This window comes from Pristis pectinata, chromosome 33 (assembly GCF_009764475.1).
Source record: "Pristis pectinata isolate sPriPec2 chromosome 33, sPriPec2.1.pri, whole genome shotgun sequence".
Taxonomy (NCBI): domain Eukaryota; kingdom Metazoa; phylum Chordata; class Chondrichthyes; order Rhinopristiformes; family Pristidae; genus Pristis; species Pristis pectinata.
The window spans coordinates 19,579,456-19,601,381 of NC_067437.1; the positions used below are offsets into that span (position 1 = coordinate 19,579,456).

General features: G+C 43.4%; 1 protein-coding gene across 1 annotated transcript in view; it reads right to left on the reverse strand.

Annotated features, from left to right (window-relative positions):
- LOC127585438 (protein KASH5-like) overlaps positions 1 to 21,926 on the reverse strand; it is a 76,697-nt gene that overhangs the window by 29,955 nt on the left and 24,816 nt on the right. Inside the window, exons 3-7 of the mRNA XM_052042865.1 lie at positions 19,305 to 19,421; positions 16,723 to 16,903; positions 10,616 to 10,677; positions 10,055 to 10,121; positions 9,292 to 9,450 (exon numbers count right to left, since the gene is read on the reverse strand). Coding sequence (XP_051898825.1) covers positions 9,292 to 9,450; positions 10,055 to 10,121; positions 10,616 to 10,677; positions 16,723 to 16,903; positions 19,305 to 19,421 — 586 coding nt within the window. The remainder of the gene's footprint in view (positions 1 to 9,291; positions 9,451 to 10,054; positions 10,122 to 10,615; positions 10,678 to 16,722; positions 16,904 to 19,304; positions 19,422 to 21,926) is intronic.

A 21,926-nucleotide genomic window follows, 5' to 3' on the forward strand; every position in this document is an offset into this window, starting at 1 on the left:
GGGTCCCAGAACAGATCCCTGCGGAACACCACTGGTCACTGACCTCCAGGCAGAATATGCTCCGTCTGCCACCACCCTCCATCTTCTACAACCTGCCCCTCTCAGAGCCATGCTGACTGTCCTTAATCAGTATATGCTTCTCCATATGCCCAAAAGTCCTGTCTCTAAGAATCTTCTTCAGTAATTTGCCCACCACTGAAGTAAGACTCACGGGTCTGTAATTTCCAGGGTTATCCCTTTCTTGAACAAAGGAACAACATTTGCCACTCTCCAATCATCTGACACTACTCCTGTGGCCAGTGAGGACACAAAGATCATCGCCAAAGGCGCCACAATCTCTTCCCTCGCTTCCCGTAATAACCATGGATATACCTCGTCCGGCCACGGTGACTTATCTATCCTAATGTTTTTCAAAAGTTCCAGCACATCCGTAGTGAAGCAAGGACCTCCCTTCCAACTCCAGGCACACCTTTCCTCTTTTATCCCTGATCGGTCCTACCCTCACTCTAGTCATCCTTCTATTCTTAACATCCATGTCGAATGCCTTGGGGTTTTCCTTAATCCTACCCGCCAAGGCCTTGTCATGCCCTCTTCTAGCTCTCCAAAGTCCATTCTTAAGCTTCCTAGTGGCCACCCACCCCCCCGCCCCCCCACCTCTTTTTCTGGCTACCTTGTAACTCTCCAGAGCCCTGTCTGATCTTTGCTCTCTAAACCTTAGGTATGCGTCTTTCTTCATCTTGACAAGATAATCTACGTCTGTTATCAACCATAGTTCCTTCACTCTACCATCCTTACCCTGCCTCAATGGGACAAACCTATCTAAAACTCCATGCAAGTACTCCCTAAACAACCTCCACATTTCCGTTGTGCACTTCTGCAAGAACATCTGTTCCCAATTTACGCTCCCAATTATGAAGCTATTAGTTCCTGCCTAATAGCTTCATAATTCCCCCTCCCCCAATTACATACTTTTCCATGTTGTCTGCTCCTATCGCTCTCCAAGACCATGATAAAGGTCAAGGAGTTATGGTCACTGTCTCCAAAATGGTCTCCCACCGAGAGATCAGGCTCATTGCCTATACCAGGTCCAGTATGGCCTCTCCTCTAGTTGGCCTGTCCACATCCTTCCTGAGCACACCTAACAAACTCTGCCCCATCTATCCCCTTTACACTAAGGAAGTGCCAATCAACATTAGGGAAGTTGAAATCACCCATGACAACAGCCCTGTTATTTTTGCACCTTTCCAAAATCTGCCTCCCGATCTGCTCCTTGGTGTCTCTGCTCTACTGGGGGCGTCTGTAGAATACTCCCAATAGAGTGATCGTTCCCTTCCTGTTTCTGACTTCCACCCACAGTGACTCAGTGGACGATCCCTCCAGGACATCCTCCCTTTCTCCAGCTGTGATACTGTCCCTGATCAGCAAAGCCACCCCCCCCCCACCTCTTTTACTTCCGTCCCTGTCCCTTTTGAAACATCCATACCCCAGAATATCCAGTAGCCATTCCCTGCCCTTGTGACAGCCACGTCTCTGTAATAGTCACAATGTCACAGTTCCATGTACTTACCCATGCTCTAAGTTCATCACCCTTGTTCCCGATACTTATCGCAGTAGACACACTTCAGCCCATCCAACTGACTGCAATTTTGCCCTTTCAAATGCCTATCCTTCCTCACAATCTTTCTACACTCTGCATCTACTTGTACACTAAATGCACCAACCTCTTTGACCTATCACTCTGGTTCCCTTCCCCCTGCCAAACTAGTTTAAACCCTCTCCAACAGCTCTAGCAAACCTGCCCACAAGAATATTGGTCCCTCTCACTTCAGCTGTAACCTGTCCCTTTTGTACAGCTCGTACCTTCCCCAGACGAGATCCCAATGATCAACAAATCTGTAACCCTGCATCAATTCCTCAGCCACGCATTCATCTGCCAAATCAACCCCTATTCTTATCCTCACTGGCTTGTGGCACAGGCAGCAATCCAGAGATCACTACCCTTGAGGTCCTGCTTTTCATCTTCCTACCTAACCCCTTATATTCCCTCTTCAGGACATCGTCTCTTTTCCTACCTATGTCATTGGTACCAATGTGTACCACGACCTCTGGCTGTTCACCCTCCCCCTTCAGAATGCTGTGGATCGGATTCGAGACATCCCTGACCCTGGCACCTGAGAGGTAACATACCATCCGGGAGTCTTTTTCATGTCCACAGGATCTCCTGTCTGACCCCCCTATCACTATTATTTCCCTTCTGCACCAAGCAACCAGGCTCAGTGCCAGAGACCTGGTCACTGCGGCTTTCCCCTGCTCGGTCGTCCCCCACAACAGTATCCAAAGCGGTATGCAGAGTACAGCCACAGGTGTACTCTGCACTGCCTATTCTCCTCCCTTCTCCTGACAGTCAGCCAGGAGCTGCCTCCTGCAGCTTAGGAGTAACTGCCTCTCTGTAGCTCTTATCTATGAACTCCTCGTTCTCCCATGAGCTGAAGGTCATCCAGCTGCATCTCCAGTTCCCTAACATGGTCTGTAAGGAGCTACAGCTGGATGCACCTCCTGCAGGTGTAGCTATCAGGGAGACTGGAGGTCTCCCAGAACTCCCACATCTCACAAGATGAACACAGCACTGACCCTGGAGCCATTCTAACTACTCTAGCCTGGCACTGAAGGAAAAATAAGAGAAAGAAAGAAAGAAACTAACCAGAGACTTACCTTAGGCTCCACCTCCTGTCGCCGAAGCCTCTTGTGCCAAAGTCTCAAGTGCTCCACTCTAATCCTGGTCCACTCCAACAATGGTGGCTCCGAAAATAGCCGCTCCACTTATACCTACCTTCCTTTTATTTGCTACTGTTAGTTAGCCAATCAACTAGAAACAATTTTCAAATGCAGCTCTTTTAGACTCTTGTAAGGTGGAACTCACAAGCACACACACACAGACTCACCTCTTTTCAAAGCTCCTGCTCCAAATCTCGCTTCAACTCTTGACTCTGCAAGGTGAAACTCACAAGCACATGCACAGAGACTCACCTCTTTTCAAAGCTCCCGTTCCAAATCAGGTAGCTTCCTGGTAAAACTTTCGCTGCACCCTCTGCAAAGCCTCTACATCCTTCCTATAATGAGGTGACCAGAGTTGAACGCAATACTCTAAATGTAGCCTAACCAGAGTTTTATAAAGCTGTAATATAACTTCCTTGCTCGAACTCAATGCCGCAACTAATGAAGGCAAGCATGCCATAAGCCTTCTTTATCACCCTTTCAGCCATTGCGGCCACTTGTTGGGAGCCATGTACCCAGACACTAAGATCTCTCTGTTCATCAACTCTCTTAAGGATACTCTCCCTTTATATTGGATCTCCCAAAGTGCAGCACCTCACACTTTTAACTCCATCTGCCACCTCTCTGCCCATATCTGCAACTGATCTTTATCCTGCTGCATCTTTTGGCAATCTTCTATGCAATTCACAACGCCACCTACCTTTGTCTCGTCTGCAAACTTACTCACCCACCCTACCGCATTTTCATCCTAATCAACAGAGGTCCCAGTGGCAACATTTGCGGGCTGCCCCCAGAACACTCTCTGCAAAAAATTCATTTCACTATGTGTTTCAATGTACATGTGACTAATAAAGGTATCTTATCTTATCTTACAGAGCCCTGTGGAACACCAGCAGTCACAGACCTCCATCCGGAATGAGACCCATCCTCTACTACCCTCTGTCTTCTTTGGGCAAGCCAATTTTGGATCCAGTCAGCCAAATCACCATGGATCCCATGCATCCTAATTTTCTGGATGAACCTACCATGTGGGACCTTGTCGATTGCTTTACTAAAACCATGTATACAACATCCACTGCTCTAACTTTGACAATCAACTTCGTTACCTTTAACTTTATAACTTCATTTTTAACTTTATTTGTACAGCATGGTTACAGGCCCTTCCGGCCCAACCAGCCTGTGCCACCCAATTACACCTCCTCGAAAAACTCAGATTAGTCAGACATGACCTGCCCAGCACAAAGCCATGTTGACTGTCCCTGTTTAGACCATGCTTCTCCAAATGTTTATAAATCCTATCCCTAATAATCCTCTCCATTAGTTTCCCTATCCATCAGTCCTCCAGCACCACACCTGTGGCTAGCGAAGACACAAAGATCTTGGTCAAGGCCCCAGCAGTCACATCTCTCGCTTCTCTCGATAGCCTGGAGTTTATCCCATCAGGCTCCAGGGACTTATCCACCTTAATGTTTTTCAAGAGACCTAACACTACCTCTTTCCTAATCTCAAATTGACCTCACATCTTAGCATGCTCTACTCTGATCCCACTGTCCTCTACATCCTTCTCCTCAGTAAATACCAACACATTTAGGATCTTGCCCACATCCTCCGTCTCTAAGCATAAGTTCCCTCCTTTATCCTTGAGTGGTCCTCTCCCTAGTTATCCTCTTGCACTTGATGTGTAGAATGCCCAGGGATTCTCATTAATCCTACTTGCCAAGGACTTTTCGTGACCATAGACTCTCCTAAGTCCCTTCTTGAATTTCCTTCTGCTCCTATATACTCCTCAAGCACCCTGTTCGATTCCAGCTTCCTAAGCCTTACATATTCTTCCTTCTTCTTCTTGACAAAATTAACTACCTCTCTCATCATCCAAGGTTCCCATACCTTGCCATCCTTGTCCTTTCCCCTTACTGGAACAAACCCGTCCTGAACTCTGTGCAACTGGTCTTTAAACAACCTCCACATGTCAGATGTGGATTTGCCCAAAAACTCTTCTGAATTAACTCTCCCTAGCTCCTGTATGTTGCCCTCATAATTTCCCCTCCCCAATTTAGTGCTTAGCTGCAAGGTCCACTCTTATCCTTATTCATAACTACTTTAAAGCTTATTTCCCAAGTGTTCACTTGCTGAAAGGTCAATCACCTGGCCAGGCTCATTTCCCAGTTCAAGATCCAGTATAGCCTCCCCTCCAGTTGGTCTATCCACATACTGCTTCAGTATGGATACACCTAACAAATTCTACCCTATCTAAACCCTTTGCACTAAGGAGTTCCCAGTTAATGTTGAGAAAGCTGAAATCACCCACTATGTTTTTTTTTGATCAGCAATTGATGTTCGTACAAGAAATGACTTTCCACTCTTAGGATGACCAATATGACATTGAAGGAGATGGGCAGATTGGGCCAAGTTCAGATGGACAAAGGAGGAACAAACACAAATTTATGTTAATTGTCAAAGTGAAATGATGTGCTCAGCCAACATTTCCCCATACAGTTTAATAAGCATTTGTATTTTAAAATTTTGGGAGGAAAACTTCAAGTCAGTTACTTAAAAGAAACAAATATCAAAATTCACAACTCCAGTCTACCTATCTGTCATGGTTACTGCCTAAGATATTAATTTAGTAATTCTCGACTCAAAAGGATTTTTAAATCAAATTCCAATGGGAATGAGACCCGAGAAGTGAAAAAGATGTTAAAAAATGCAACCACAGCACATTTTTCAGAATCTCAGGTTGTCCCAAACAAAGTACTTTTTTTTAAAAGAGAACTAACTTTTAGAACTGGAAAACCAGCAACCAATTTCCTTCAAAGAACAACAGGTAAATGACCACAAAGTCATTAATGACACTAGTTAAGAGATGGAATTTAAAATAGAGGGATATGTGGGAGGATGGGGTTAGATGGTCTTAGGCGAGGCTGAAAGGTTGGCACAACATTGTGGGCTGAAGGGCCTGTATTGTGCTGTACTGTTCTATGATTCTATGATAGAAGAACTTCCCTGTTCTTCCACATACAGTGCCACAGAATACATTACGGTTAACTGGGGACCACAAAATATCCTACAGAACCTCAGCCCACAATCTTGTGTCAAACTAATTGAACTAGAAATTAAATGCCTAACTATACTAATCCATTCTGCCGACACAATGTCCATATCCCTCCTTTCTATCTGAGAGCCTATTGTGCCTATCTGAGAGCTGCTTAAACACCTCTATCATATTTGCCTCCACCACCATCTCCGGCAGCACATTCCAGGCATCGAACACTCCCTGTGCAAAAAAAAAACTTGCCCCTCATTTTTTATTTTGATTTTTCATTTACAGCGTGGTAACAGGCCCTTCTGGCCCAACGAGTCCACACCGCCCATTTTTTTTAAAACCCAAATTAACCTACCCGTACGTCTTTGGAATGTGGGAGGAAACTGAAGCACCCGGAGGAAACCCACGCAGACACGGGAGAACGTACAAACTCCTTACGGATAGCGACGGGAATCAAACCCTGATCGCTGGCGCTGTAATAGCGTTGCACTAACCGCTACACTACCGTGCCACCCCTCTTCTTTGAACTCACCCCTCTCACCTTAAATGCATGCTCCAGTACTAGACATTTCAACCTGGGAAAAACAGACCTGCTCTCCACTCTATCTATGCCTCTCACAATCTTATAAACTTCTATCAGGTCTCCCCTCAGCTTCCGCAGCTCCAGAGAAAACAACTCAAGGTGCCCTCTAATCCAGGTAGCATCCTGGTAAACCTCATCTGCATTCTCTCCAAAGCCTCCACATCCTTCCTATAATGGGGCGACCAGAACTCAATGCAATACTCCAGACATGACCTAATCAGAGTTTTATAAAGCTACAACATGACTTCCTGACTCTTGAACTCAATGTATTGGCTAAAAAAGGCAAGCACGCCATATGCCTTCTGTATGACCCTATCGATCTGTGCAGCCTCTTTCAGGGAGTTATGGACTTGGACCCCAAAATCCCTCTATACATCAACAATCTTAAGGGTCCTGCCATTAACTGTGTACCATCCCTTTACATTTGAGCTCACTCTTGCCCAGATTAAACTCCATCTGCCATTTCCCCGCCCATATCTGCAACTAATCTATATCCCGCTGTATCTTTTGATAACCTTCTACACTATCCATTACACCACCAGTCTTTGTATCATCTGCAAACTCACTAACTCACCCATCCATGTTTTCATCCAAGTCTTTATGTATTTATCTGTGTATTTATCACAAACAGCTGAGGTTCCAGTACGGATCCCTGCGGAACACCACTGGTCACAGACCTCCAGCTAGAATAAGTTCCATCAACCACTATCCTCTGTCTTCTATGGGCAAGCCAATTCTGAATCCAAATGACCAAGTCAACATGGATCCCATGCATCTTTATCTTCTGAATGAGCCTATCATGTGGGGCCTTGTCAAATGCCAGACAACATCCACAGCTCTCCCTTCATCAATCACCTTTGTTAGCTCCTCAAAAAACTCAATCAAGTTAGTAAGACATGACTTGTCCCGCACAAAGCCATGCTGACTGTTCCTAATTAGGCAGTATAAGTTACTACATTATTTCTGAAATTCAGAGTATTCGTATTTCTCTAGAAGACAACTTTGCCTTCTTTTGATCATTTTTGAGGATCCTTTAGATTGTATGAAGCAATTCACCATATATTTCTGAAACTTATTCTGATACCTTGCATGTAAAATGCACAGCTTGTAGCATGTCACCCGGACTGTTTTTCCATCACTGACCAAGTTTTTGACTTCAAAATTCGCAGGGTCATTGTTGATGACCAGCAGCATTTCAGTGCTGAGGTCGTACTTTTGTCCAATGGTCTGATCAATGTGGTCCATACAGTATGTCTCCATAACCTTGTTGTGTCTGTAAATCACTGACTGCATTTTACATTTACAACTGCTGAGATTCGTGCAATGACAACCAAAAATGGGCCGGGTGATCAATTCCATCCAGCGCTTCCTAATATGAGTATTTTTTTGTTTTCTTTTATTTAATGCCATTAACAAGAATCTCCAAGTAAAAAAACAAGCTGCTGGAGGAACTCAGCAGGTCAGGCAGCATCTGTACAGGGAAATGGATAGTTGACGTTTCGGTTGAAGCCTTTCATCTGGACTGAAAGAGTAGAGAGGAGATAGCCAGTATTGAAAGGTGAGGGGAAGAGCTGGCAAGCATCAGGTGGATTCAGGCGAGGAAGGGTGATTGACAGGTGGAGGGGGGAAGGGTGGAGATAGCTACAGTAGTTGGGAGGTGATAGGTGGAGGCAACAAAGGACTGCAGATGGTGGAATCTGGTAGGAAAGGAAGGTGGGCCATGGAATCAAATAAGGGAGGGGGGGGGTTAGGCAGGTGGGAACAGTGAGAGGAGGGGATCCAGTGGAAGGAGTGTGTGGAGTTGGGCAGATGGAGTAGGGGGAGGAGAAAGAAACAGGGTGATAGGCGGCTGGGGAGGGGGGTTAAGTGTGTGTAGGAGGAACTGGGTAGACTGGAGTGGGGGGGGGCAGGTTACCTGAAACTGAATTAAAACTTTGACTGTCCATTTCCCTATACAGATGCTGCCTGACCTGCTGTGTTCCTCCAGCAGTTTGTATTTTGCTCTAGATTCCAGCATCTGCAGTCACTTGTGTCTCCAGCTAGACTTAGCTGGTGCTTTATTGGGAAAGAATGGATAGCAAAGTCCAGTTTCATGACATTACACAGAACCTACAGTCCAAGCGATGTAGAAGAGACGGGGAGGGTAAAAAACATAGTCAGCCACACGCTACTCACCTCTGGTTACTCCCATTCTGTCCAGTGACAACTATCTGAAATGTTTAATCCTTTGATTCTTCAAAAAAGGCAAGCTTTTCAGTCTTTGTGCATCCAACTCTCTCTGGCTGTCTTAAACCAGGAATCAATTCCGAGACCTTTAGAAATCCCAACATGTGTTTGCTTTTCTTCTCAAAAGGCATTCCATTGAATATGGACTTGGTTTTCCCTCTGTGCTAAACCACATTTTTTGTGCATTGTGGTCTGCATCGTTTCGTTGTAGTCTAAATTTAGAAGCTTAGATGATTATAAGTTTTCTTTTCAGAGACAAAGATGGTTTTATTACCATGCCAAGTATACCATACTTCCTGACCATGGTTGTCTTACGTCTGGTGGCTTATACATTGTGTGCACACAGCAAGACACCTGAAGGGGCAGTGAATGCATATCACATTGTGTATATTTCAATTAGCCTCATCTTGAACTTACTGTAAATCAAGTCAGAGCAGTCAACCCTACAATAGTCGGGGGTGACTTCCTTTAGAGAGGTTGAGGAAATTGAATCTTGCCATTCGGATAATTTAGAACAGTTCTTCCATGTATACTGTATAATAATCAATCAAGCAAGTGTGATAGTGATACTTATTCATGCACTATACTGATATCTTTTAACAATTGAGAATTTCATCCTGCCACAAAACATGACTGTTTTCATAGCAACTCTATTTCAAGCTACCTTTTCAGTTTGCTTTTCAGTTCAAAGATTTCCTCAGTCAGCCGTACATTTGCTTCCTCAAACCCTTCGACTGTTCTCTGTAGTTTTTCATTCTGATGCACCAACTTCCTGTTTGTGTACTGCAGACACTCAATATCACTGATCAGCTCAGTCGCCTCGCTTTACAAAAAAAGTTTAAACTTAAGAGACATGTTCAAAGACAATGCTTAAAGACTTTCATTCTCACATCAACCTTGCACAGTTAGTCAATACAAGTAATTCTGATTTTCTCTCCACATCTAATTGTCTGAAGATGTCCATTTCTGAAGAGGATGATTCCGTGTAATATATTTACCTTCTTACAGCTTGTGAATTTTGTTATTTTTCTTGAATTAATTGATTTAATAAATGAATGCAAATTAGAATATGTGTATTCAAAGAAAATAATACAGAATTCCCCAGAGATCCTGAATTACACATTCCCAAAAGAATGTAATTACACAGAGACAAAAAAAGGGGTACATCCAACTTACTCATTTGCACAAATCTATCTGCATGTAGGCAGAGGTCTCTGGTTTGATAGCAGTTAAAACTTGAATAAAGCCAGATAAAGGGATATTGGGACAGATGATCAGAAGGTGTATTTTGATGTGCATTTTAAAGGAAAGAAATACAGAAACAATATTAGGGAGGGGATACTAAAGTTAGTACCTGAAGACAAGACTGTGGTGAACCATTTAAATTCTTGGATAACCAAGAGACAAGAAGTTAAGCAGATACTCACAGGCTTCCTTTGTTCACATCACCCCCATATCCTTCCAGCTGTCCTGATGATGCATCAGATTTCTTATCTGGAAAAAACACTGCATTTTTAAAAGAAATGCCAACCACCATTAATTCCTCAATCTCACAATTCCAGTAGTGAAACCACTCATACAGAATGGGTTGGAGACAGAAAACGGTGGCCCTGATTCTCCATCCCAGAGCTGGAACATGATATTGCAGATTTAGCCTCAAAATGATTTCAGAACATTCAACAAATCTACTTTTTTAAAAAAATATTGTAGGTATCTGTCATCTTGCTACAACTCCATGAGAAGTTCTAGCTTTCATGGGCCAGTGGAAACAAATTACTAGAATGGAAAACATCAAAGTTGAGCTTTTGTTATATGCATAAGTACATGTATGCACTGGTGCAATGAAAAACTCAGTTACAGCAGTATCACATGCACATAGCGTCAGATGCATAACATTCACAAGAAAAACATATATTAAACATAAATTATACAGATTTATTACATGTTAATTGGCAAAGATAAGGTAAAGATTTGAACATCATACTAACCTGAATGCAAAATGCATAAGTTGTCTTTGGATATGACCTCTTCATTTTTTCCACTGGAGAACCTAGAATGATCAGCTCTTTACAATTTAAATATTGAATGGTATAAACTACCCTTACCATTTTACTAAAATAAGACCTCATTTCAAAGCTGGAAGCTTCCTATGCAAGAAGGCTCAGAAACACATACAGAAAACAAATGCATGACTCAAAAACTATCAGAGCACTTCTTTTTTTCACCAATTATTTGTACTGTTTTACTTCAAAACATTTCAGATGATGACAAGTTGCATTTATATTGCATCTTTACTGGACTAAAGCAAGTTAAAAGGAATGATCAAACATTTGAGCATAGATACATGTGTTTCATGACTGTCTTGCTTCTTTTACAAAAGACTTTTGAACCATAGTTTCAAGACCTTTGAAATATGTTTCTGATTTACGCAGAAGATTTAGGTGGAAGCTGGGTGATTTCTTGAGGATTCCAATATCGCTACATAGAAAAGCTGACTGTGTTAATGTATATCCTGGTTATCTATCTCAGGGGAAAGCAATAACATTGGGTGGCACCATGATTGGCTTTGTTACACAGCAGGGAAGAAAAGGATAAGGAAAGCTATTGTAATAGGGAGCTTGATTGCAAAGGGAGCAGACAAGTGTTTCTGCGGCTGCAGGCACGACTCTCACTGGTAAGTTGCCTCCTTGATGCCAAGGTCAGAAATGCCTTGGAGCGACTGCAAGACATTCTGAAAAGGGGCAGAATGAACAGCCAGCATTCACAGGCGATATCGGTATTGACGACGTGTTTAAAAAAAGGGTAATATCCTGTAGCATGAATTAAGGGAGTTAGGTGGCAGATTAAAGAGCATGACCTCTAAGTCTGCAATATTTGGATTACTTATAGTGCCAAATGCTCCTCATATTGGAATAGGAAGATAGGTTAGATGAAGGCGTGACTAAAGGAATGGGGCAGGAAGGAGGACTTTAGAAGATTTAGGCACGAGATCCATGATTGTAGATTGAATTCAAAATTGGCGGCCACGGAAGACAGGAGGAAGCGATGGAGGGGTGTTACTCTAACTGGACATCCATAACCAATGGTATTCTGCAAGGATTGTGCTGGTACCATATATAAATGATTCAGATGAAAATGTAGTTGGGTTGATTAGTAAGTTTGCCGTTGACACAAAAATTAGCAGAGTTGTGGATCGCGAGGAAGGCTGTCAAAAGATTCAACCAGATGTAGACCAGTTGGAGATATGGGCAGAGAAATGACAGATGGAGTTTAATCTGGACAAGTATGAGATGTTGCACTCAGGAAAGTCAAATATAAGAGGAAAGTATACAGTAAATGGCAGGACCATAAGGAGCATTGATGAACAGAGGGATTTGGGGGTACAGTCCATAACTCCCTGAAAGTGGCAACACCAGTAGATAGGGTGGTAAAGAAGGCATACTTGCCTTCACTGGTCAAGGTGTTAAATATAAAACTGAAAATTCCACTGCATTACAGGAAGGATGTGGAGGTTTTGAAGAGGTTCACTGGGATGTTGGCAAGATTAGAGCGTACTAGCTGAAGGAGAAGTTGGACAAACTTGGATTGGAAGATGAAATGGCAGATGGAATTTAACTTGGACAAATGCAAGATGTTGCACATTGGTAAGTTAAACCACGGCAGGACTTAGGCAGTAAATAGTAGGGCCCTGGAGTGTTGTAGAACAGAGAGATCTCAGGGTACAGGTTAAAAAGTTCCCTGAAAGTGGACAGACAGGTAGACAAGGAGGTGAAGGCGGCACTTAGCACTTACCTTCATCAGTCAGGGCACTGGGTCAGGACATTACAGGAGTCGGAATTTCATGGTACAACTGTACAAGTCATTGGTGAGACCACATTTAGAATATTGTGTGCAGTTCTGGTCACCCAGCTACAGGAGGAATGTCATTAAGTTGGAAAAGATACAGAGAAAAATTACTAGGGCTGGAGGGCTTCAGTTAAAAGCAGAAGCTGGATAGGCAGGTACTTTTTTCCCCTGGAGGGTAAGAGGTTGATGGCTGACCTTATAGAAGTACATAAAATCATGAGGGGGAGAGATAAAATGAATGGTCAGTCTTTTTCCTTGGGTAGGGGAGTTTAACACTAGAAGGTTTAAAGTGAGAGGGTAAAGATTTAAAAGGGACCAGAGAGGCAACTTTTTCCACACAGAGGATGATGATATATGGAACAAGCTGCCAGAGGAAGCTGTAGAGGCAGGTACAATTATAATGTTCAGAAGCCATTTAGATAGGTACATGGATAGGAAAGGTTTAAAGGGACGTGGGCCAAATGCGGGCAAATGGGACTAGCTCAGGTAAACAACTTGGTTGGCATGGACAAGTTGGGCCAAAAGGCCTGTTTCCTTACTGTATAACTCAAATGATTCTATCTCTCTGTTTCTTTGGAGCAATGGAGGCTGAGGGGTGACTTGATGGAAGTATATAAAATTATGAGAGGCATAGATAGGGTAAATAGTCAAAGTCACTTTCCCAGAGTCGAAATGTCAAATACTAGACTACATAGCTTCTGGTGAGAGGGGGAAACCCTGTGGCATCTTTCCCTAATCTGCCTGCATTAATGTCCTGGTGGCTATTGGGGGATCGGTAGTATAATCCCATCAGAGTGATTGCACCTTTCTTATTTTTGAGTTCTACCCATATGGACTCAGTGGATGTGCCCTCCATTAAATTGGTTTTCGTGATGTGCTGAGTTGTGTCCACAACTCTCTGCAGTTTCTTGCAGTCATGGGCAGTGCAGTTGCAATACCAAACTGTGGCACACTGTCCATATAGATCATTTCATTACAAAAGTGCATTGAGGTTGTACAAGGGAAAACAATAACAGAATGCAGAAAAAATTGTTAGAGAAAGTGCAGTGCAGGTGGTCAATAAGGTGTAAGGTCGTAACGAGGTAGATTGTGAGGTCAAGAGTCAATCTTATCATACTAGGCGACCATTCAATAGTCTTATAATAGCAGATATAAACTGTCCTTGAGCCTGGTGGTACGTGCTTTCAGGTTTTGTATCTTCTACCTGATGGGAGGGGGGAGAAGACAGAATGTCTGGAATGGGTGGGGTCTTTGATTATGTTGGGTGCTTTACCGAGGCAGCAATAAGTTTTGAGTTCATGGAGGGGAGGCCGGTTTTCATGATGTGCTGAGTTGTGTCCACAACTCTCTGCAGTTTCTTGCAGTCATGGGCAGTGCAGTTGCAATACCAAGCTGTGATGCAACCGGATCCGATTCTTTCTATGGTGCATTGATAAAAATTGGTGAGGGTCAAAGGGGACATGCCAAATTTCTTTAGCCTCCTGAGGAAGTAGAGGTGCTGGTGAGCTTTCTTGGTCCAGGTTGGACCAGAACAGGCTATTAATGATGTTCACTCCGAGGAACTTGAAGTTCTCAACCCTATCGACCTCAGGACCGTTGATGTAAACAAGAGCATGTGTACCGCCCCCCTTTCCTGAAGTCAATGACCAGCATTTTTGTTTTGCTGACTTTGAGGGAAAGGTTATTGTCATGACACAATGTCACTAGGCTTTCTATCTCCTTCCTATACTCCGATTGATCATTATTTGAGATTTGGCCCACTACAGTGGTATCATCTGCAAACTTGTAGATGGAGTTAGAGCAGAATCTGGCCACACAGTCATAAGGAGTAGAGTAGGGGGCTGATGATGCAGCCTTGTGGGGCACCAGTGTTGAGTATAATTGTGATGGAGGTGTTACTGCCTATCCTTACTGATTGCCGTCTACTGGTCAGGAAGTCAAGGATCCAGTTGCAAAGGGAAGCATTGAGTCCCAGGTCTAGGAGTTTGGAGATGATTTTGCTTGGAATTATAATATTCAAGGAGGAGCTGTAGTCAATAAGTAATGGTCTAACGTCCAGATGTTCCAGAAACAAACGCCGACCCAGGGAGATGGCATCCACCGTAGACCTGTTTTGGCGGTAGGCAAATTGCAGTGGATCGAGGTTGTCCAGGAAGCTGGAGCTGATGTGTGTGCCATAACCAGCCTTTCAAAGCACTTCATGACAATGGATGTCAGAACCACCAGTCATTAAGGCGCGTTAGCTTATTTTTCTTAGGTACCAGGGTGGGGCAGGGGGGGCTGGGATGGTTGGAATGATTCGTAAAGCAGGTGGGAACCTCAAACTGAAGCAGGGAGAGGTTAAAAATGTCTGCAAATACCATCGCCAGCTGATGTGCACAGGATCTAAGGACATGGCCAGGGTCACTATCCAGGCCAGATGCTTTCCGCAGGTTCACTCTCTAGAAGACTGATCTTTCATCTGCAAGGTGACTGTGGGTTTGGGTGCATTGGTGGCTGTCAGAGCGGGTGGTGACATCCCAATCCCCTTCTGTTCAAAATGTGCATAGAATGTGTTAAGCTCATCAGGAAGTGATGCGCTGTTGTCGGCGATGCTGCCTGACTTCGCCTGTTATACTATGTAAGCGCTGCCACAACTGACAGCTGGACTGGGACTCGATTTTGGACTGGTATTGTCTCTTGGCATCCCTGATAGCTTTAGAGGTTGTATCTCGCTTTTTCGTATAGGTCAGGGTCACCTGATTTGAACGTTGCAGTCCTTTCAGTAGGGAGTGGATCTCGCGCTTCATTCATGGTTTCCACTTTGGTGCACAGTCCTCTGCTCACTTGCTGATAAAGTCTGTGATGGTGGTGACATACTCATCTAGGCTGGCTGCTGAGTCTTTGAACATGGACCAGTCTACCGACTTAAAGGAGTCTCATCGGAGCTCTTCTATTTCCTCAGACCAGCAGTGCATGACTTTCTGCACTGGATCCTCACATTTCAGTTTCTGTTTGTATGCAAGGAGGAGCACAAACTGGTGGTCTGATTTACCAAAGTGTGGGCGGCAGGGTTGTTCGGTGGCAGGGTGTCTTTGCTGGTTGTGTGGCAATGGTGTAGCTGTGATATTCTCCCTGATTAGTAAGTTTATAGATGACACGAAATTAGGTGGTGTTGGTGATAGTGAAGAAGGCTATTGTAGGTTACTGGGGGACCTTGATCAGTTAGGGAAGTGGGCCAAGGACTGGCAAGTTGATCTCAATACAGGTAAGTGTGAAGTGATGCATTTTGGAAAGTCAATCAGCATAAGACTTATACTATGAATGGTAGGGTACTAGGGAATGCAATGGAACAGAGGGACCGAGGAATATACGTGTATAATTCATTGAAAGTGGCATTACAGGTGGACAGGGTGGTGAAAAAGGCGTTTGGCACACTGGCCTTCATCAGTCAGGGCAATGAGTATAGGAGTTGGGGCATTATGTTGCAGTTGTATACAGTAAGTCATTGGTGAGGCCGCACCATCTACAGTTTTGGTCACCCTGTTAAAGGAAAGATATGGTTAAATTAGAAAGAGTGCAGAAAAGATTTACCAGGATGTTGCCAGGATCTTTATTCCTTGGAAAGTAGGAAAATGAGGGGCACCCTTAGGGAAATGTTTAAAATTATGAGAGGCATAGATAAGGTGGATGGGAGCAGTCTTTTCCCCAGGGTAGGAGAGTCTAAAACTAAGGGACATAGATTTAGGGTGAGAGGGGAAAGATTTAAAAGGGACCTGAGGGGCAACTTTTTCACGCAGAGGGTGGTATGTGGAATGAGCTGCCGGGGAAGTGATTGAGGCAGGTACAATAGTAGCATTTACGAAGCACTTGGATAGGTACATGAAGGGGCAGGGCTTGTAGGGATATGGGCCAAACGCAGGAAATTAGGACTACCTGGGTGGTCATGGTCTCATTTGGCCAAAGGGCCTACATCCGAGCTGTATTGGTCTATGCCTCTATTAATAGTACAACTCCTCCCTTTCTTTTACTTCCCTCTCTATCTTTACTAAAAACATTGAAACACTGGAACATCCAGTCCTTTACTTCTCTGAACCAAGTCACTGTAATGTCCATAACATAATCGTTCCGTGTACTGATCCATGTTCTACGTTGTTAGATGCTCAAAAATGTTAAACTTCATAACAATATTTTATTTATTAAAGCTTCTAAATTTTAGGTTTTTTAACAATGATACATAGAGAGCTTTCGTGCAAACTATGATACTTACCCCTCCTGTCTGCATTCAGCTATCCACTGTTTCATGATGTTGTGAAAGGTTCCTAAATTTACTGCAACGTCCCTTTCTTCCGGATTTAGCATCTTGTGCAGCATTCGTAGCTGCCCTTTCTCACAGCTTTGACCAGTTACATCTTCCAGATATGCAATGATTCTAGATACATACACTTCTCCTACAAATACAAAAGGGACAATCAAAACCAGAGCTCATTAATCAGGTATAAAATGCAATCAATTTTTTCTTCATACTGTACACAGGACAGCGTAGAACATTGCAGCACAGGAAAAGGCCCTTTGGCCCATGGTATTGTGCCAAACTAATTAAGCTAATTGTGCCTAATTAAACTAATCCCTTCTGTCTGCACATGATCCCTATCCCTCTATTCTCTGCCTATTCATGTGCCTATTTAAGATCCTCTTAAACGCCTCTATCGTATGCGCCTCCACCACCACCCCTGCCAGCACATTCCAGGCATCCACCACTCTCCGTGTAAAAAAATTGTCCTGTCTACTCTATCAGAGCTTCTCATAATTTTATAAATTTCTATCAGGTCTCCCCTCAGTCTTCGCCACTCCAGAGAAAATAGCCCTAGTGTGTCCAACCTCTCCTTACAGCACATGCACTCTAATTCAGGCAGCATCCTGGTAAACCTCTCCAGAGCCTCCACATCCTTCCTATAATGGGGCGACCAGAACTGAATGCAATACTCTAGATGTGACCTAACCAGAATTTTATGAAGCTGCAACATAACTTCCTGACTCTTGAAACTCAGTGCCTCCACCAACAAAGGCAGACATGCCATACGGCTTCTTTACCACCCTATCAACTTGTGCGGACACTTTCAGGGAGCTATGGACTTGGACCCCAGGATCCTTCTGTATATCAACATTGTTTTAGGTACTGCCATTAACTGTGTGCATTTAATCTCCCAAAGTGCAACCTCTTACACTTGCCCGGATTAAACCCCATCTGCCATTTCTCTCCCCCATATCTGCAACTGATAAATATCCTGCTGTATTTTGGCAATCTTCTACACAATCCACAATGCCATCAATCTTTGTGTCGTCGACAAACTTACTAACCCACCCATCCATGTTTCATCCAAGTTATTTATATTTATATCACGAACTACAGAGGTCCCAATACAGATCCCTGCAGAACACCACTAGTCACAGACCTCCAGCCAGAATAAGATCCATTGACCAAAACCCTCTGTCTTCAAAGGGAATGGCAATTCTGAATCCAAACGGCCAAGTCACCGTGGATCCTATGCAGCTTAATCTTTTGGTTGAGGCTGCCATGGGGGACCTTGTCAAATGCCTTACTAAAAGCCACCACTCTATCTTCATTAATCACCTTCATCAATCACCTTCATCACCTCCTTGGAAAACTCAATCCTATGCATGGGATCCACAGTGACTTGCCCCACACAAAGCTGTGCTGACTTTCCCTAATTAGGCCGTGTTTTTCCAAATACTCATAAATCCTATCCCTAAGAATCCTCTCCAATAACTCACTGGTCTATAATTTCTAGGATTATCCCTCTTGAACTAAGGAGCAACATTAGCTATTCACCAGTCCTCAGAGACCTCGCTTGTGCCAGAGAGGATATAAAGATCTCGGTCAATGCCCCAGCAATCTCATCTCTTGCCCCTCTCAGTAACCTGGGGTATAGCCCATAATGCCTTGGGGACATTCACTTTCACATTCTTCAAGAGACCCAACACTACCTCTTTCTTTATCTGAAAATGCCCTAGCATATTAGCATGATCCACACTGATCTCACTATCCCTCTGATCCTTCTCCTTTGCGAATACCAATGCAAAGCACTCATTTAGGAGTTCATGTTCAACATGGAGAAGTCTTTTTTAAAAAGTCAACCAAACTCCTTTCCTCCAATCTAGCTCTATCAAAGCACTTCCACTTGAACCCCAGCTCTCCAAATAAAAGTTTATCACTTCCCCTGCTCAATTACCCTACCAACGAAAAGACCCCAATTCTTCTTACGCCCCTTCCTCCACTGTCTTAATTTTCCCCAACGGCCTTCCTTCCAGTATCCCAAGTCTATTAGAGGATAGAGCCGTCCCCTGGTTCTCCAAAAGCTCATCTTACTGGTATTCCACCTCTTCACCCAAACACCCAACACCAATTTAAATGTTCCTCCTATCTTTGTCTCCACCAACTTATCTGTTGAATTATCCTTCTGAATGAGAAACTTCTACTTTACATTCACCTTCCATTGAATTACTATTTGATACAATTTCCTCTTATAATGTTCTAGTCTTATAGATCCCTACCATTTAGAATTTGATTCTGCTTGATGACTTTAAAAAAAATATTTTTGTTCTTTAAATTGTTCAGCTCGTGATCCTATTGTATTTGCCCCTTTCCACAGAATAATTCCTAGTGCTCATATCAATTCCCTCTTGATTTGTGTACCTCACTTTAATGGTAGTATGTGGCCATAATTATTTCTCATACAAATGCCAAGGCCTATACTGATATTTTGCCATTATCTAGATCCCTTGCACCGTTTGCAACCTAGTTATCACTTCAATCAAGTAACATGTTACCTCTCCCTTCTGTATCACAGGATTCAAATGTACAATTTAGGACGTCTTCCTCTGAGCAAATACTCATTTCAGTCAAGTTCTCCACGGAGTCCTTTGCTCTAACCTCGCATTCCAAGTCTGAAAGGACAATGTACATGTTTTTGATCAGAATCAAAACATCCACATGCCATTAGCAGGTGAACAAAATAAAACTGCCTCACTCAGCAAAATGATATCTATTAAGGGTGAAATTTTCAGAACCCTGATATTTCACAGGTCAAGCAACCAGACTGGAAGGTTGTTTTTGAGGAAAGAGATGAATTATGAAGGGAAGATCTCTTCATATGAAGGGAATTATGAAGGAAGATTAGATTGTCCAGCTTGTACTTTTCTGAAGTATGACATCAAATTAAATTAAATTCTAAATTTGAAATTCACTTCTGCCTGTATCCAGGGTGGCCAGACAGCCCAATTAACAACTGGCTGCCTAGCAGGTGTGAAGGCCAGCAGGATAATTATCCAAGCAAGCAAAGAGGGAGATTCCTTGAAGTATCAGAATGCAAAAGGATGCAGTCTTGGGATCTGTACGGGAGGCAAGAGTCAGTAATGAAAGGATGCTTGAGAGCAATTGGAGATATGAAAGGGTTATGAGAAACTGCAGTGTTAGCATGATATGATGAAGAAAAAACACTCATTGATTTCAGGAAGCAGAGCAGAGAATATGCCCCTGTATCAATGGTGCTGAGATGGAGATATTTGAGAGCTTCAAGTATCTCCAATAGCTTGTTCTGGTCCATCCATGTAGATGCTACAGCCAAGAAAGCACACCAGTGCCTTTACTTCCTCAGAAGGCTAAGGAATTCAGCATGTCCCTGATGACTCTCACAAATTTTTACAGATGCACCATTGAAAGCAGCCTATCTGGATACATCACAGCTTGATATGGCTGCTGCTCTGCCTAAGACCACAAGAAATTGCAGAGAGTTGTGGACAAGGCCCAGTCCATCATGAAAACCAGCCTCCCCTCCATTGGCTGTCTACACTTCCTGCTGCCTCGGGAAAGCAGCCAATGTAATCAAGTACATCTCCCACCCCAGTGATTCCCTCTTCTCCCATTAGGCAGAAGATACACAAGCTTGAAAACACATGCCACCAGGCTCAAGGACTTGCTGTTGTAAGATTCTTGAATGGATCTCTTATACACTGTAGGTAGAACCATAGAATCATAGAACACTACAGCACAGAAAACAGGCCATTCGGCCCTTCTAGTCTGTGCCAAAATGTTATTCCGCTAGTCCCATTTACCTGCACCCAGTCCATAACCCTCCAGACCTCTCCCGTCCATGTATCTATCCAATTTATTCTTAAAACTTAAGAGTGAGCCCGCATTTACTACATCAGCTGGCAGCCTGTTCCACACTCCCACCACTCTTTGAGTGAAGAAGTTCCCCCTAAACCTCTCCCCTTTCACCCTAAAGCCATGTCCTCTCGTACTTATCTCTCCTAATCTAGGTGGAAAGAGCCTACTCGCATTAACTCTGTTTATAACCCTCATAATTGTGTAAACCTCTATCAAATCTCCCCTCATTCTTCTACACTCCAAGGAATAAAGTCCTAACCTGTTTCATCTTTCCCTGTAACTCAACTCCAGAAGACCCGGAAAGATTCCAGCAAATCTCCTCTGCACTCTTTCAATCTGACTGATATCCTTCCTATAGCTAGGTGACCAGAAGTGCACACAATACTCCAAATTTGGCCTCAACAATAACCTCACCATAACATCCCAACTCCTATACGCAATACTTTGATTTATGAATGCCAGGATGCCAAAAGCCTTCTTCTACCTGGCATTCTACCTGTGTCATTCTCCCAGCTGTGAAGCCACTTTCAGGGAATTATGTATCTGAACTCCCAGATCCCTTTGTTCCTCCGCACTCCTTACTGCCCTACCATTCACTGTGTATGTCCTACCTTGATTTGTCCTTCCAAAATGCAACACCTCACACTTGTCTGCATTAAATTCCATCTGCCATTTTCTGGCCCATTTTTCCAGTTGGTTCGGATCCCTCTGCAAGCTTTGAAAGCCCTCCTCACTGTCCACAACTCCTCCAATCTTAGTGTCATCAGCAAACTTGCTGATCCAATTTACCACATTATCATCTAGATCACTGATATAGACAATAAACAACAATGGTCCCAGCACAGATCCCTGAGGCACACCACTAGTCACAGGCTAGTCACTAGTCACTACCACTCTCTGTCTTCTCCCACACAGCCAATTTCAACTGGCTGAACTCTTGATCTCTCAATATACTTTGTCATGGATCTTAGTTGTCTACCTGCACTGCAAGTTCTCTGCAACCGTAACACTATATTCTGTATTCTTTTTCCCTTCTGTAATACCTTGATGTACTTACGTATGGAATGACCTGTCTGGTTGATATGCAAACATAAGCTTTTCAGTGTATCTCGGTACATGTTACAATAATAAACCAATTACCAATGCTGTAAAGGAGATTGTATTATAGATCCAGCCCTTCTCACCTTGTTGAAATAAAAGCAGGCAGTCTATTTCACTGATCTACCATGTAAACTGATTCATTCTTTTTTTTACTCCTTCCCAACCGAAAAGGGAGTGGTGAG